General features: G+C 37.4%; 1 protein-coding gene across 11 annotated transcripts in view; it reads left to right on the top strand.

Annotated features, from left to right (window-relative positions):
* LOC129739973 (RNA-binding protein Pasilla) overlaps positions 1–18,054 on the top strand; it is a 191,614-nt gene that overhangs the window by 71,566 nt on the left and 101,994 nt on the right. For 8 of the 11 annotated variants that reach the window (XR_008736050.1, XR_008736048.1, XR_008736049.1 and 5 more), the window contains one exon: positions 739–786. The exons of the other annotated variants lie outside the window; for them this stretch is intronic. Coding sequence is in view for 5 of the 8 variants with exons in the window: in XM_055731543.1 (XP_055587518.1) it covers positions 739–786 (48 nt within the window). In the remaining 3 variants the exon portion in view is untranslated. The remainder of the gene's footprint in view (positions 1–738; positions 787–18,054) is intronic. 11 annotated transcript variants of the gene reach the window in all.

Below are 18,054 nucleotides of genomic sequence, written 5' to 3'. Positions count from 1 at the left end.
TCACAAGTGAGCCGAGATAGGCAAAGTCTTCGACTTTCTCCAGCCGGCGTTCGTAACTTAGTTATTATTAGACTTACAGACTTTGTTATTACAGCACATACTTCGTCTTAAACGTATTTATCATTAACCCAATCCTCCCCCATCCTTGCGCCAAAAAAGTACATAAAATAGTACTGTTCAAAGATTCGTTCGTATTGATATTCGTTCTTTTATTTGTTGAAGCTGCTTCTGATGAATATCTCAGTGAGCAAGACTATAAGTCCAAATACGGCTGCGATTAATGAGATAATCACAGATAAAGAATTTGAAGAAAATATAAATAAAGATATACACTATACTTATTATTTTCGATGCCATTAACTTAGAAACTGTTTGTATCGTCACAGCTAGCAAAATTTAGAATGTTCCCTCGTGTTCTGGAAGTGAGGATAAACCCAGTCTTACGACTAACATTCAAAAGAAGAAAAAACATACAACTGGCAAAGGGAAGCAAAACTAAACAACACACCAATGTTTTTCTTTGTTTACTTCCTTCCTCCCACCCCACCACTTAAATGCATAAAAATCGATTTTTCGGCCCCCAACAACTATCTTACTTTTTTAATCTCGCTCGCTCTCTCTATCTTTCTTTCTCTTCTACGATTCCGAAAAATGCTGCCCACAAATATGTACAATTGTCGTTCGGAAAAAAACCGTTCTAAACATCAATCAATTTCTTCTTTCCGTTCTTTCTTTCAGATTTACATAACAATTTTTTAAGCCTTCAAGTATATCATAGTATAGCAGGTAATTTGCATTGATTGTATTCATCCCGTATACGTACTGATACATATATGCTTTTGAATGCTCCGAAAATGTTTACGAGAAGTTAACCTGTCGAGAAGCTGATACTTGTTTGAATTACTACCTGAAAAGCGATTCAAAATTTAAACAAAAACAGTCTAGTTATCTAAAAAAAATTGACTGGAAAACTCATTTGTGTCTAAATTATTTTCTCATTTGAGTACATTCAGTTAAATCAAAGCAATTGCAAAAACATTCAAAATTGTAACGGAATCGTAACAGTTGAAACAATCGTGTCCAAAAAAATTTATACAAGGATCTACTACTATTGGAATATGTGTGTATCATCTTTACTGGCCCTTAGTCGAAACTTGAACAGGGTTCTCATATTATTATTATTATTTCTCATCCCTTGAACCATAATTCAGTCATCATCAATTCTGCATTGCTTTATTCGTACTCCGTGTTTCCCTCGTCTACATCTGGCTTTTTCCTTTCCATAAAAAATCCATAAAAAAAACATTTCTGAAAAAAGTTCGTTATCATTAGCTGCTTACTATCCTTAGTTAATTGATTGTTGTAGATTTATTTTAGTACTTTTTGAATCTTAAACAGTATTCTTTCAATAACTTCTCCAAATTCTTTATTTTCTCGCCATTTCTATTTTTTTGTATTTATCGTTCTCTCAAATTGTATTTATCATCGTCTCATGTATGGTAGGACCAATTTAACTTACCCTCGATGTCATAAACATTAATGTTTTTTATATACACTTTTTTTTTACTTATTGTTGTAAAGCTTAAAATAAAACACGGATAGAAATTCAGATGAATTTTGGTCGATGGAATGTATACTTTTTATTTTTTTGTTCAACGGATTTTGGAGTGAAATAATACCGTCGAGCACACTGTTTGCATAACTTAGTATGTTAGCAAGTTTTTTTTCACTGAATTTACGACGTTTCGGCCGTTCCGGTGGTATTTTCAAGGGAAGTCTAGCTAATGCACGTCTAAAATTGTGTACCTGTTTTGTCTCCAAAACTTCCCTGAAAATGTTTACCCGTCCTTGATGTGGCAACATTGAACTCCTGACTCGCAATTGACCCCATTGGTATCAAATCGAATAGGTATTCGCAGTCTTCAGGAATTTGTAAACCTCTTGTCCTTTTGAGTTTTCGAATACCTCTTGCCCATTCTGTGATATCGCAAGGCTCTTTTTTCCTCGTAAGCTATCGAATGCCTCTTGCCCTCTAGAGCTATCGAATACTTCTTGCCGTTTGTCGACTTTTTAATATTTCATAACATTTTCAAGCTTTCATGTTTCTCTTAGGCCTGTTATTTTTATGGATACACGGTTACATCGAATGCTATTTTTTTCGATTGCTATGGGTTGCATCAAAGTCTGTTTCACATCAATCAATCAGGTCGAATAAAATAGATCATTTCTCCGCAAAGAAATAACGTACAACAAAAGTGAAAATGTCATTTTGTAGGGTTTTTATTGCACTTCAAGGAAAAAAATACATAAAAATCATTCATCAGCTTTTCGGATGAATTTTTGAACTTTTTTTGTGATACCACCCATCATTTTCTGCACAGTACTGCTGGTAACCTCATTCGCCATCTTGTTCCACCACTTTTCCATTGAGGCGGGTTTTTTCATGGTTTTGCCACATTTTTTCAGTGTGCCCTTAACTATTGCCCAATATTTCTCGATGGGAAGAAAATCCGGACAGTTTGGTGGATTGATACAGTTTTCAACAAAATCGATCTTGTTCTCCTTATACCACTTAAAGAGATCCCGGCTGTAGTGGCAGCTTGCCAGGTCCGGCCAGAACTTCACCGGGCCTTTGTGGGACCGAATAAATGGCAAAACCCTCTTCTGGAGACATTCTTCTTTGTAAACATTTACATTCATTGTGTCCCCAGTGATGAAAATCTTAGTCTTCTTCCCACAACTACAGATCCCTTACCAAATCATCAACTTACGAGCAAATTTATTTGCGAAAACAAACTTGAATCTACCCGTAACATTCCCTTTACGCTTCGCAAGGTAAAATTTGTTACCGGGTATTTGTCCAAAAATCCATTTTGACGTAAGTTTCGTCGTCCATCAAAATGCATCCGTTGTACTTGGTCAACACTTTCTCGTACAACTTCCTTGCCCTTGTTTTGGCAACCAGGTTTTGTTTCAGCGTCCTGTTGGGGTGTTTGCTTGCATGATACGACCGCAAGCCTTCTCAAACCGCAAATTCGTCGAGCTGTACTGTGGTTCGTCTTGAACTTTTTCGCCAAATCACGCAAAGAGATTCTAGGATTATTGTAAACTGGTCGAATTACCTTTGCTCGCAGCTTCCGGTCATATGTTCCACTTTTACGCCTGGTTTGTTTAGCTCGATCCACCGTAAGGGTCTCCCGGTAACGTTGCAGCACCGAATTTACAGTCGACTTTTGACTGACTGCTTCAATCTTGATGAAATTTTCACCACTAAGTAAACAAACCATTCGGATCAAAATACTGTCAATAGATTCGCAATGTGACAACTAGGGGCGCTGCAGTAAATGAAAAGATGCCACCAGATTCTATGTGAAACAGACTTTATTATCCAGACTTCCGAATATCCGTTGCCCATTTAGAGTCAAAGGTGATCGAAGGTGGAGTCAAAGGTGAATGTGATTTTACTGGATCGAGTTTTGTTCGAGTGTTGTGACGAGGTGTCATCAGACCGTCGAAAACGTGGAAGTCATCATAACAAATCTGGTCAAAACTTCTCCAATCGTCACGGTACCAGTAGTGATTGATATTGCATCCCTTTTCTTAGACACAGGCCTTGGCAAGACCCGTTTCACTTGCCAAGCTATGAACATAGATGCCGTCTCATTGACAATGACACTCTTCATTCCGCAGAAACGCAGCAAGAGCCTCCTTCGTCGCCGATCACTTGACAGCGCGAATCAACTGCCCATGCTGCTGGGAGCCATTCCTCTAAGTATGCGACCTCGTGGGCTTAGCAACCAGGATCTTCGACTGTATGTTCCCATTCGATTGATCAGTTTCGGAGCTAATATTTAGCGCTATCATCGTTGTTATGAAAACATTCAACCGTTTTCCTGAGCACTTCGACTTCAACGTTTCGAGAGATGTTTTCCGTAGAAAAGTTTCAAGTGTGTTGAGAACCCTGTAATTAGGCTTAGTAATATTTTTATTTTAATTTTAAGTCATCTTTTGGACCAATATTTGTTCCGTTTATTTGTAACTTAAAAACTTGTTGATACGACCCTGTGTGCTTACATAATGGTGCATTGAATATGCACATTCGATCCGCTGCAGTTGGTTTGGCTCCTGGAATCATTTAAACCTTCGCCGCTCGTTCCATCCGCTAGAGAGTGCCAACACAGGTTCAAAGTGGAATAAACTTCATAAAACTTTTCCACCACACTCAGAGTAAACGAAACGAAAACCTTTCCCGAGCGAGCTTCCTTCAATCGCTGCTGCTGCTACCTAGGTACATAGTATACGGGTTTGCACAATTTTTGGGCTTCTTTCATTTTTGACAGTTTCCGCCAGCCATCAGTGTTCTGCTGCTCTTGATGTTCTCTACTGCATCACCGACCTCGGTGGGTCCTGCAGACCCACCAGCAGAGCTAGTGTGCCCCAATTCAGCTAAGTATACATAGCTGGCGGACGGGGGCGTCGTTGGGTCTGCTGATCCCTGAAGCTCTTTCGGCCCCCAGTAGTATTGTTTTGACAAGACCGTCCTCGTCAGTGACCACATTCTTGTGCTCTGGTGCTGTGAGCGTGTTCTCTTACCAAAACTTACACACTACGTTCGAAAACTGGTGGATTCCGCAAACACAGAACAAGGTTACATAAAACATTCAACCCTTGCTTGCAGCCAACAGCAGCAGCACAGGGCCCGGAAAGCTATTCCAAAAACCAAAGGAAAACAGTGACGAGGAAAATATTCTCGGGGCTGCTGCCGGCAGGGAGTGGAAATTTTATCTGGGTTGTTTTTCTCTCTGCCCATTGAAGCACTCACATTGCAGCTGATTGTGCGGTGCGGATTTTCGCTCCCTGAGTGACGACACTCAACCAGCTGTCAAACTCGCAAAACCAACGCAGCCAAGTAAAAGCACATGCGCCCTCATACTCTGTTCCCTGTGTGCCTACACTACACATACAAACGACCACTCACCAGGGCAAGGGGATCGCTCGAAGGGAAACTTTGGCTTGCCTTGCCAAAGAAAATGAGTGACCACGGGCAGCCGACGAAAATGTCAAACAGTGACACGCGACTAAGAATCACCCATACAGTCGCGAAATTCGGTCTCGGGAAAACTAGGGTGCCGTCTTCGCCGGGAGAAAACATGTGCCCTTCGAACTCGTGGCCTAGTTTTTCCCAATCCGGCATCAGCCTGCTTTGATGGTGTATGTATATGTAGACAGAATGGTTGCGATGTAACGGAGTTGGCAACAAGACGCCTACACTCGCACACTTCCTCATTTCGGACGACGGACGAGGGCAACATAACGTCCGGAATTTGACACGTGATTATGGAAACATTTCCAGCCCGCATTGACTGACACAGTCAACAAACATAACCACACACGTGTAAACCAGTCGGGAGGGGGTAACTAGGTAGGCTTTGGATGGTCTGCAGCAAGTTAGTGAATTCCCGCTGTTCGAATAATATTGTTGTTTTTTTTTGTTTCCTATGACGATCATTGTAAGCGCTGTACCCGTAAATTTTTCGAGCAGGCATTATTCCATACGCTAAATACTAGTTTCGAAATGTTATACTTACTCAAATTTCAAATTCAGGCTTGCTTATCAATATTCGGCGTTCCTAGAACCGCTTAATCACTCGCGACACCGTGTGTTTCGCGATTCCCAACGTTTTAGCGATGGAATGATGCGAGAGATCCTTGTTCTCGTGCGCAAGATTTTATCACGCACGAGCTGCTCTTTCGACTCCATTTTCGCGAGTTTTGATCACAGGACTTTAAACTTGCAGGATGTAAACAATGCACTATGAACTAAACCCACCCAAATTTTCATTAAATTCTACCCAACTGTTAAAAAGTTAGAGTAATTTCATAGTGTGGAAATTTCATCGTGGACACCCTTTAGTTTTATGGTTGTGTTTTGGAGGGATTTTACATTATTGTTGCCCAAAATGTAATCCTTAACTGCGAGAAGAAAAAATCGCACCAACCAAGGTTTTGATCATTTAACTTGGTCGTGACATTGCAATCTTAATGTCTCTGAGCAAAATTTAGTATCGCGTGACATAGACATGCAAAATAGTATCAAAGTCGACTGAAATTTGCTGTCTGACGGCTTTGACTTTAACTAAATATTTTGACAAAAATATAAAAATTTGCAACGAAATTAGGTAGAAATAGCCGTTAAAGTAACTGACAACACCGTAGCAAATTACGATTTCTCAATACTTAAGTACCAGTAACCAGTAACATACCAGTAACAAAGATGATAGTGATCATCTGGGTGATAGTGATCACCTGGGAGCAAAAATAGGGATTTTTTTCCCCTCTTTATTCGCTTGCTCGCCCAGTGAACTAAGAGCTCGTCTAGAAGCAGAGTTTTAAATTAGTTTTACTTACTGTTTGCTGGGAACGAACGACTGAGAGTCACTTTAAAACTTTTCACTTTTGGCTTTCATTTTTTCTTAAATCTGAATTCTGTATCATCACGTTAAAATAAGCATACAAAATTAAACTTCAGCGCTCAAACCCCGAGCCTAGTAGGAGTAAGTTTTACATTTTGACTTTTGTCAAACTAATTCAAGACTCTTGTCATAATGAAAAATAAATCCTCCCGAAAATAATTATTTCAATCAGCAACCCTCCATTGAAGCCTTCTTCTTTTATGTTGCTGTCATAAAAAATGGACCCGCTCCTTTATGTTCATTACAAAGCGGAACCACACAATACGGTCGGAAAAAAACCGTCCGAAAAAAATGTCCAAAAATAACAAAGTCAAAACTGCTAACGTTTTTTCCCCAAATTCGGATTTTGTTTAGCACGCCATCCACCACGTCTTTACCCGGAACAGTAGTAAAAGTTCATCCTCAGATTTATTACGTCTTGAGCCACCACCCCCGCAGTCCATTTAAAATCTTCTTGAATTTGTGCGATGCGTCGGTGTTGGCAGGATTTCAGCAAACTGACCCACTCTCCACGTTCCACCGTGCGTTCTGAGGATAGAGGGTGGAATGGGTGGATGGGTACAGGGGTTTTCACCCGCCATTCAACTTATCCTAATCGGAAATTTGTTTTGCCAAAGCCGAAGGAATTGTGTTCCGGTTGGAAGCGGAAAATTAAGGTCAAAGGTATAATCCACTTTGGCGTTGCTGCTGTTGAAGTTGAAAACAAACCTACAACCTCCTTCGATGGGAAGATGTGTGAGAATGTTTCCAAGAAGAACGTGGAAACTTTTTTCTGTGTAGTGTTTTGTGTGTAGCAAAATTTGGCTCATACAGTTGATCAAAGTAGACGGATTGGCATTCACATGCTCAATTATTTGATGTAAAGTTTTCAATACTTCTCGTACATTTTTTTTTATAATATCCTTAAAACACATTTATTCTGAGTCTGTTTTTTTTTTTTTCATTCTTGATGTAATACATGATCTGTTCAAAACAAAGTGTAAAATATGGAACAATGATTTTTTTTTTCAAAAATTACTATCTTGTCCTGAATTATTCTATTGGCAATTTTACTTTTACGATCTTAGAGATCGCATGCCCCTAAAATCGAAGAAAACATAATCGACCTTTCCTTTCCCAGTCTAGCTAAGCGTGTGGGACCGTTTCAATTGAATTTAGACAATTGTGTTAAGATTTATTTTAAGTTGAGATTCAGAATGGTCGCCAGTACCCAACAATAGCGCAGTTCTCCAAGACTGAGTTTCACTAGAAGGATGTGTTTGATTTGTTCAAGCTCTGGTGATTAAAATGGATTTGAGCTGAAAGAATTCACATTTGAAAACAAATGAAACCAAATTTGGCATGGGAGGGTATTTGGTTTTAAAAAATATTTCTATGATTATTTGAAACCCCTCCTTCTTTCCAATAGAAAGATTGAAACAAATTGAGCACCACTAACTCTCAGTGTGTGCTGCACGGCTAACTATAACCCAAAACACAAACACTTAAAACCCAAAATATGTAGCAATTATAATTAATTACTTACACACGACATTTTAAAAACTTAAGCTAGCTTACATAGTCTACTCACGGGCCCGTTTTTCCTACTCAAACATCAAACGCATAACAATCACATCACAGCTGCTTGGACGGCACAGGTGTATCACAGCTTCAATTTTCAGTATTGCAGTCGTATCCGGTGAACTGGCTACCCTGCCAGGCTTCACTGCTTCGACGGGCAGCTGCCCGGAGCACGTCCAACGACATCCGGCTCGATCCAGTTGGCTCTCTCCACGTCCACAGCTTACTTTCGCAAAAACGGGACTCGCAAAACCAAGATGGCGAAAATCGAGTCCCGAAATGCGATTGGCTCAGCTCCCAAAAACGACCCGCTTGGGGTCGTTTCCGTTATCCAACTTCTAATTTCCACCGTCGGACGAATAGAGGGCAGCGGCTTATGCTCCTTCTACCTGATTTGCGCTGTTTACGATTGTTCTTTCGTGTTCGATTTCTTTCTCCAAGCGCAACGCTAACCTCAACCGTTGTTTCCGCTAAGGTTGGCACCTGTAGGAGCTGGCTCGGTCGGTTGTTGCCTCGTCTCACTCAACCCGTCGCCTGGGAGCTTTTCATCAAATAGCTCCGGAATATCCTCCTTATTCGATGACTACAGCTCTGGGACATCAAACGATTGCGGGCACTGTTGATTTAACGCGCGATGGCGAATCTTACCGCCTAAACGTTTTCTTCCGTCGATTGTTTTCCTACGTTGATGTTGTGTTGTTGATTCTTGTTTTCGTGTTTCATCCCACGTGTGCGTTTGACATTTACACTCTAAATTCTAAACACTCATTCTTTGGTATATTTTTGACTCAATCACTACACGCTCAGAACAAAATAGCGAGACAAACTTAATTATAATGCTACAAGATATAAAGGGGTGAGGAAGCCGCTTTTATAAGTTTTTAAATAACTGGCAAACTAATTAAGCAAATGGAACCAAATTTGGCATGGAAGGATATTTCGGAACGAGAAATGTTCTAATGATTATGTGAGACTCCTTCCTTCTTCCAGCGGGGAGAAAGGAAAGAGAGAGGGTAGTTTCATACAATGTTTACTGCATAACTCTAGAACTAAAACTGCAAATGGAACCAAATTTAGTATGAAACTATATTTTGGTACGAGAAGTGCTTCTCTAAATATTTGGTATCCCTCACTCCTTCAAAGAGGTGGATGAAATTGGGGACGGGGTCATTACGATTTTATATTTAACTGGAGAGCTGATCGAGCAAATGGTACCATATTTGGCATGTAAGGGTATTTGGACACGAGAAAAGTTTCAATGATAAATTGAAGCCCCACCTTTCTTCACCGGAAAGCTATAACGGGAGAAAGGGGGGCTTCCAAAAAGAATTTTGCATAACTCGAGTATTAATCGAGCAATTCGGCATCAAAAGTTATCATGGAAAATCATTTCTATGATTATTTGACACATCATCCTCCTTCCAGTGATAAGGTACATAGGAAGAGGGTGTAATGCTCAATACAATTTTGTTAGCATAAGTTCTCAATTTATGCTAACGAAGCCAACAAATGGAAACAAATATGGCATGGAAAGGTTTTTGGTTATGAGATATCTTTCTACGATTGTTATACATAGACTCTTACGCTTTACAGTGTAGAGACGGGAAGAAAGAAGGGGGTTCCATATCAACCATATAACTTATCAAGCAATAGAGACCATATTATATAAACGAGGTTTTTTATTTGAGTTCGAAAAGTTTGAGACACTATCTTTTATCTCCTTTTAACCCCTTTATCTTTATTGGATGGATGGAGAATAATTTGACGTTATTTAGATGCTATAAACGTATTAATAGTAATTCGTTAACCCTTCCCGCGCTGAAGAAGAAAAAGTGCGAGCAATACATACATTTTTATATAATTAAAGAATCAATGAAGCTTTTAAAAACAGAGCAAAAATTGAAAATCTTTAATTCATCTTTCTAGTGCAATTCGAAACTCAAGTTGCAGTCTTCATTTTTAAGCGGTTGCTTCTTGATTTTGATAAAATTTGATTCAAAATAATGGTTCCAAGATTATGTTAAAATAATCTAATAAAATTCCATTTATTTTTGCAAGGTGTTGCAAAGCACATCGGGTCGGCTAGTTCGAAATAAAATGATATATGTTATTTCACTGAATAGATACATGATATTCTCATGTAAAAAAATGCATCAGAGGGTTAAAAAAATGATTTAAAACCATTAACTTTAGTACAAACGTTGCAAAAGTCAGCATTTTTTTTGTGTCTTCTTTAACTCTATGGAGCCACAATTCATCATTTTTGGGATAGAATGGGATAGAAAATATTGTGGTTCTTCCAAATTCCCAGGATTAAAGGCGGTGCGTGGTGACATTTGCGATGTCATAAAGCACCAGAAAGCAAAATGTCTGCCTAGCCCTTGATGATTTATGAATTCGTTTAATTACTCAAGCAGCAGCAGCTCTTTTCTTTCGAGGGGTGTTCTGCAAGGCCTTTTGGAGTGTCTTCGTCTTCGTTGTTGTCGTCGTTGATAAGAAGATTAGATGAAAGGGGAAAAACGTGCAGCCGGAAAGCCGGAAGAGAAAAATTCTAATAATGCAGATTATGGCCGTGTCTAATCTGCGGTTTGAGCCTCGAATGAACCTGACGCTTGATGAAATCCAGCAAAGTAGAGTGGTTAAAGTACGAAAAGCATTTTTCAAATGGAATCGAGTTCGTATAAAAAAGATGAAAATTTCGGAAGTCTTTATACATATGATCTTCATTGAAAACTCAAAAATTTAGATGAAAAATATGACAGTGCAATTAACAACTCTTTTCTTAAATGATTAATGATACCCAAGCACAGCCAAAAACTCTGACTCTTATAAATCACAAAATGATGAAGAAAAGAGGATACAGAAATGGAAGTCAACATATTTCCAGCGATATTTCTGCTTGTTTCAGCAGAGCTGACTAATGATTTGTTGACTGTTGACTGATGAATGAAAGAAGTAAAAAATTTACCCAAGTAGATATATTTACTCTTGGAAACCAAAAGAAAAAAAAAACGCTATCGAAACAGCAAGTGATAAAATAACGCAACATTTGAGCTACGTTTCGAGAAAAGTTTTCTGGAAAACGATGAAGTTCGAGACTAAAACCGAGAGAAAACAGACGAAAAGCATAACAAGTTTCTCCTGATAAAATCTATTGGGGAAAAGATACACTGATAAAAATTTCATGTTTAAGACAATCAACCGGATCTTTGAGAAAACAGAATTTCAGATTCAGAACTCAGATTCAGAATTCAGATTCAGAATTCAGATTCAGAATTCAGATTCAGAATTCAGATTCAGAATTCAGATTCAGAATTCAGATTCAGAATTCAGATTCAGAATTCAGATTCAGAATTCAGATTCAGAATTCAGATTCAGAATTCAGATTCAGAATTCAGATTCAGAATTCAGATTCAGAATTCAGATTCAGAATTCAGATTCAGAATTCAGATTCAGAATTCAGATTCAGAATTCAGATTCAGAATTCAGATTCAGAATTCAGATTCAGAATTCAGATTCAGAATTCAGATTCAGAATTCAGATTCAGAATTTAGATTCAGAATTCAGATTCAGAATTCAGATTCAGAATTCAGATTCAGAATTCAGATTCAGAATTCAGATTCAGAATTCAGATTCAGAATTCAGATTCAGAATTCAGATTCAGAATTCAGATTCAGAATTCAGATTCAGAATTCAGATTCAGAATTCAGATTCAGAATTCAGATTCAGAATTCAGATTCAGAATTCAGATTCAGAATTCAGATTCAGAATTCAGATTCAGAATTCAGATTCAGAATTCAGATTCAGAATTCAGATTCAGAATTCAGATTCAGAATTCAGATTCAGAATTCAGATTCAGAATTCAGATTCAGAATTCAGATTCAGAATTCAGATTCAGAATTCAGATTCAGAATTCAGATTCAGAATTCAGATTCAGAATTCAGATTCAGAATTCAGATTCAGAATTCAGATTCAGAATTCAGATTCAGAATTCAGATTCAGAATTCAGATTCAGAATTCAGATTCAGAATTCAGATTCAGAATTCAGATTCAGAATTCAGATTCAGAATTCAGATTCAGAATTCAGATTCAGAATTCAGATTCAGAATTCAGATTCAGAATTCAGATTCAGAATTCAGATTCAGAATTCAGATTCAGAATTCAGATTCAGAATTCAGATTCAGAATTCAGATTCAGAATTCAGATTCAGAATTCAGATTCAGAATTCAGATTCAGAATTCAGAATTCAGAATTCAGAATTCAGAATTCAGATTCAGAATTCAGATTCAGAATTCATATTCAGAATTCAGATTCAGAATTCAGATTCAGAATTCAGTTTCGGAATTCAGATTCAGAATTCATATTGCGATTCAGAATTCATATTCCGATGCAGAATTTAATTTCAAAATTCAGATTCTGATTCTGAATTTAGATTTAGATTCAGAATACAGCTAAATTGAAATATATTATTTTGACAAGTTTGATCATTTTGAGTATGATCACATACGATTTTTTTCGGCTTAAAACTTTTCGGATTAAAATTTCCTAATCAGTATCAAGATAAAATCATCTTTTTTTTTACTTGTGTTCTCAATCGTTGATCGAAATGATGACTCCAGTCGAAATAACCAGAACGACACATGAGACGAGGAAAGTCTCCCGGCGGAATGTGGGGCCTGGCAAGAAAACTTTATGAATTGAGTGTTGGCTTCTCGAGTTTCGGAAGGAAGCTTCGGGGCTTCTTTGGGGAATTTTTTTTCCGTTGAATTGAGGTTATCCTCGCGCTCAAGCCACCACACGGTGCGTACGTGTGTAATTGATACAACTTTTCTGCCCCAATTTGAGCACCAAGGCTGCCGAAAAACTGCTCTGTTGCTTCAGGGTTTGTCACTTTTATATCGATTGCTCTAGGTTTTTCCAGTTTTTCTTCCGCGGAAGCTGAGCCACTCAAATTGATATCGGCGGTGGAGGATAAGTTTTGTGTGCGCCCAAATTAGGAAGATATCGGAACCATGGACAGGCAGAGGAGGAAAACTCCACGCTTTGGCTGTCTTGAAATTTGTTTGAGAGGATGATTTATCCGAGCCCAGCCCAGCTTTCGGGAGATTACATCTTGATTGATTAAATTAAGACTTCGTGATTTTGTATTGGAAATTTCCCCCGATTTTCATGGATAAATACGTAGTGCTCATTTTTGTTTGAACAAGACAAAACCGCGTTTATAAATTTTTAATTTTTTTTTCGCAACACTAAAATTGGAAACCAATTAACTTCATTTGTTTTGAAGTAGGTACACATGGAAACTAATAGACCCTTTAAGGATTTTTTTCTATCTCATTGAAAGAGTACTTCATTCTTCGGAAGTTTTACAAAAAAATCTGAAAATTTCTGAAGTTTAGAAAATTAAATCCTAGGAGTGAACCAATAGATGAAGTTCATAAAACTTTGTTCAAAATATGCGTATTTTATCTAGATGTACAAATTCGCTGCCGATGAGAATACAGAATTTAAGATGCTTGTGAATTATGGACTGCACAAAAAAAACTATAGGTACCATTTTGCGTTTTTTTAGGCGAGGCATGCTGAGTGTGCTATTTACTAGATGTAAAAAAAAGAATTGTGAATGAGAAAAAAAAACATAAACAAATTATAAGTAAAAATCTTATATCTAAAAATGGAGGCGTTTTCTTTGTAACACCATCACGCATAAACCGACGGTTGGAAAGAAGTGAAATTTGGTATCCGAGGGTTTTTTGGGTCAGAGATGGTTTGTACAATACTTTCGAGAATCTTACTTTTGATGGAGGGGGGCTCTCATACAAAATCAACTGAAAATGGGACACAACTCGAACAATATGAAGACGATTTTCATGAAAACTGATTCACGAGCACGAAGAAGTTACAGATGTGTAGATGAAGTAATCATTTTCTAACGATTTATTAAGTAACAGGTAAAACGAAGTTTACCGGGTCAGCTAGTTTTACAATAAAATTAAGCGATTACACAGATTCTGGAAGTATGTGATTTCAAGTTTTTGAGCTCCAAAAACTGCAGTATTACTTTTTATGTCTCAGTTTATAAGACTTAGATAAAGAGAACTATTAAAATTCGTCATTGTATTTTTAGAGGCAAAAATTAATACAATTTAGAAAAAAATCAATCTTTCAAGTCTGTTTCACCAAGGCCATCTTTAGATGAACATAAGTTAGGCCGGAACAAATTTCAAATTTTTTTTTTGTCACTTGGAGTTGGAACATCGCCAGGGGGGATAATAAAAAACATTGCAAAAACAACAAATAAATTGGAATAAATTTGCACGAAAGCTTGTATGCAACAAAATTGCATACTATATCATTGCACAAAACCTACAATTCATGTAATTTTTCATCGTAAAATTCAATAAAATCAAGAATAATACAGGTGAAACAACTCCCATATTCCAATATTTGTTTTTTTGGTGTTGTAATCTTTCGGATGTTTGATTTTTTTTCGAAATTCACAGAAAATACTTCAAACTTTATTTATTTCCCCCTTTGGATTATTTTGGAAATTTCGCGGAGGGGGGAGGGAGTTACAAAAGAAGAAATTGATATTTGTTCCAGCCTTATTGGATAAATTTAAGTTATTTCAAGCGAAACAATGACGGTGAAGAAGAAGTCCTTTTGAAAGCAAGGGACCATTTTAGAAGGTTACATTTTAGAAAACTTTTTTTTTTAAGATTTCCTAAAATATTCTCAAGGACAAAATTTCGTTATGAATCGGACAAGGTCCATTACTTTGTGCGGAAGATTAAATACGGAGGAGAAGAAAACAAAAGGCGTTTAAAGTGGCAAATTACTCTGGCCCATATTTAAGCGAACGCATTTTTCACACAAAGTTGAGCAAACAACAAAAGCTGCGCTCTAATGCGACCAAAAACAAAATGCGGAAGAATGTCGAACCAAACAACAACAACAACAATAATAACAAAGCGAAAAAAATAATAATACCAAATGGAGGGCGGAGAAGGGCGTTACGCCTTTTTCTTTCGAAAGCAAAAGTCAAGTGAGTGCCACACGAAGTAAGACTCAGCAACGGCCAGGCCAATGGTGGAGACATGAAACGGAAAAAATCACATCTAATCTTTTGTTACTGCCCTGCGTTTGTTGTTTTTGTAGTCGACGTGGCACTTCAACAGCTCAACTAAAACAAAAAAAAAGTTAAAAACCATCTGCAGAACCCGTAAACTAACGACAGTAGTGAGTATGGGGCGGCAAATGAATAATTATGCCAAACAGAGAGCAAAACCTGATCGCCAACACATGCGTAGCTCCCGATCCGGACGTTAGATGGCGGTTAAGTTGAGACAGAAAGAAAAATGAAGCCCGCACATTCTAGAGCGCGCCCGGCGGAAATCAACGATGTGAATCTTTTGCAGAAACGGACGCTTTCTTCTTCAAGGAAAAGCTTCCGCTGCTGCTCCGTCGCAAAGTGGGGCGTTTAGGTTAGAAATGGAAACCATCTTGAGAGTTGTAGAAATGAAAGTATGTTCCTACTACTAGTAATTCGGGTGGAATGCGGTTGATGAGACAAAACTTCGGAAACGACATTTTTCACTTAAAATTCTTAAACTAGTGACTCTTAGGTGCACTAAGAGGGTAAATTTCTAAAACATCTTTTTTAAATTATGTTGTATTTCAGTCTACAATTTTTCTTCCAAATACATGCTTTATTTAAAAAAAAAATGATTCCGCATTCACTTCCTTCATTGCATCGCATACGATTTTTTTCTAGCCAACATTACCTTGCTTCAAAAAAGACAATTAACTAGAATTCATCTAATAAATATTATTTTTTCTTTCTTATTTCAGGTAAGTCAAACCACAGACGAAAATATCGATCGTTCAGGAATCTGGTGACGTATTGCATAATGTTAGCTTTCTTCCCGATTGCATTGCTTGAAAATTCATTTTAAAATTATGCTAAAGGTATCATCTAAAGTTATTATCAGAGCCGGATTAGGCCGTCGGAAACCTGGGGCAACTTTGTAAAGGGGGCTCCTGATTTTTTATTTCGTTTAAAAACAGATCTTTTTTATTTATTTATTGTGATAAAAAGTTATATTTCCGCATAACACGGTTTTCTACAAGAATCCAAAATAGAATTAAATTTCATAGAGAAAATCCATATGACATCGAAGGCTTCAAATTTCGGCAAGAACATTGAGGGATTTAAAAACAGTCGGAGATAATCTGGGATGAGTTGGACTATATATGTTTGTTTGTTTGTTTTTTTTGTATGCACCTTATACAAATCAACCATGGACCATGGTAAGGTTTTAGTAATGGTTTTGATTCCCACCTAATAAAAAGGACCCTCCCATATAACTTTCGGTTCACAAGAACCAAAAGTCATGGCACCCATTTTGCCAACTGATTTTCGATTCTTTCGGCGGGTTTGTTTTCACCATCATAATGAGCAGGCATTTTTTTTATTAGTTGTTAACCCAGTTTCCAACGATTGTTTTGAACCAATTTTTGTTTTTTTTTTTGCTGGGCCACCAGATGTCTCCAAACACACCAAAGACAACTGTCAAAAGCAAACTAAGAAAAACATAAAATTTCGGTCAGTTTTGAACTGGCCGTATGAACTATTTGGCGTGTTTCAAGAAAAACGATGTTGAAGTTTCGTGACACTTTAGTCACGTTGCATAATGGAAAAATATCTTAAAAGCTTATCGCTATTTCCTTCGAACTAGAAGTAGGGGAGATGAGGGCATAATGGGCACCTTAAGGAAAATGCTTATTTAACCATTACATCATTGTTTCGTGTTCCGACACTCAAATAGTCTATTGTCTAATTGGATGAAACTTGAAAAAGTAGATAAAAACGTTTAAAAATGCATTTTAAAAAATTTTGCCGAAAGCTGAAAACCAGTCACTGTAGAGGCATAATGAGAAACCCCCCGAGGCAGTATGAGCACCATTAATGAAGGCATAATGAGCATTTTCTGCCGGGGAATCTAGCAGCGAATTCGACTCGATGAAGTCAATTGAGTAATAGAGCTACAGCTCAACTTGTATCGTCTGACGATTTGGCCTATTGGTTAGATGTCGGAGAGGTAATCAGTAGGCTCGAGTTCGATTCCTGGTGGAGGTGATTTTTTTTTTTCTTCATTTATCATTTATGATCATGATTGCACTAAACGGTGAGGCTTAGATTCCTCAAACAAAGCAAAAACAAAATAATCTAGGTCTGTTTGTAGAATTCAAAGAATTAACACATGTTCATACATTATGTTTCTGGTGTTTTGTTTGAAGGATGATGCTTTGATGCTATTAGCCGTATAATGTAACAATAAAAAAAATCAATCATGAATGGTATGTGCAAAAAAAATCCCCTCGGACAGGAATCGAACTCGAGTCTACTGATTACCTCTCCGACATCTAACCAATAGGCCAAATCGTCAGACGATACAAGTTAAGCTGTAGCTCTATTATTCAGTTGACTTCATCGAATTGAATTCGCTGCTAGATTCTCCGGTAAAAAATGCTCAATATGCCTTCATTGAAAGTGCTCTGTTCGCCTCTAGTGAACAAATTAAAGTAAAAACGCGTTTTACAATTGATTAAAGTGAAAAATCAAAAATTTTATGATGCTGAAAATTTAGAAACAATGTGTAGATCATGTTGCAGTGCATACATTTCAGATCAAGATGATTTAAAGGTCATAAAAGCTTATTTGGTGGTGCTCAAAAATTATAATATTTTCGTCACTTGAGAACCTAGCTGTTTATTATTTAATATTTCTGTAAATATGAAAAAGATATTTCTTTTTTGGTGAAAAATTAATACTATAGGTAGTACGAAACAAGTCCTCATGAAAATTTGTTTAAGAAAATACGTACTTATGTAGAAATATGGACTTCTCATTATGCCTCGGGTGCTCGTTATGCCCTCATCTCCCCTACTAAAATTTGATCAATGGGATGCAAAAGCTAAACTCGAAAGTAACCCGCTTTGAGATGTCTAGAATCAGTTC

Source organism: Uranotaenia lowii, chromosome 1 (genome assembly GCF_029784155.1).
Source record: "Uranotaenia lowii strain MFRU-FL chromosome 1, ASM2978415v1, whole genome shotgun sequence".
Taxonomy (NCBI): domain Eukaryota; kingdom Metazoa; phylum Arthropoda; class Insecta; order Diptera; family Culicidae; genus Uranotaenia; species Uranotaenia lowii.
The sequence above is the reverse complement of the archived record's forward strand: the minus strand, read 5'-3'. Positions and strand labels throughout refer to the sequence as shown.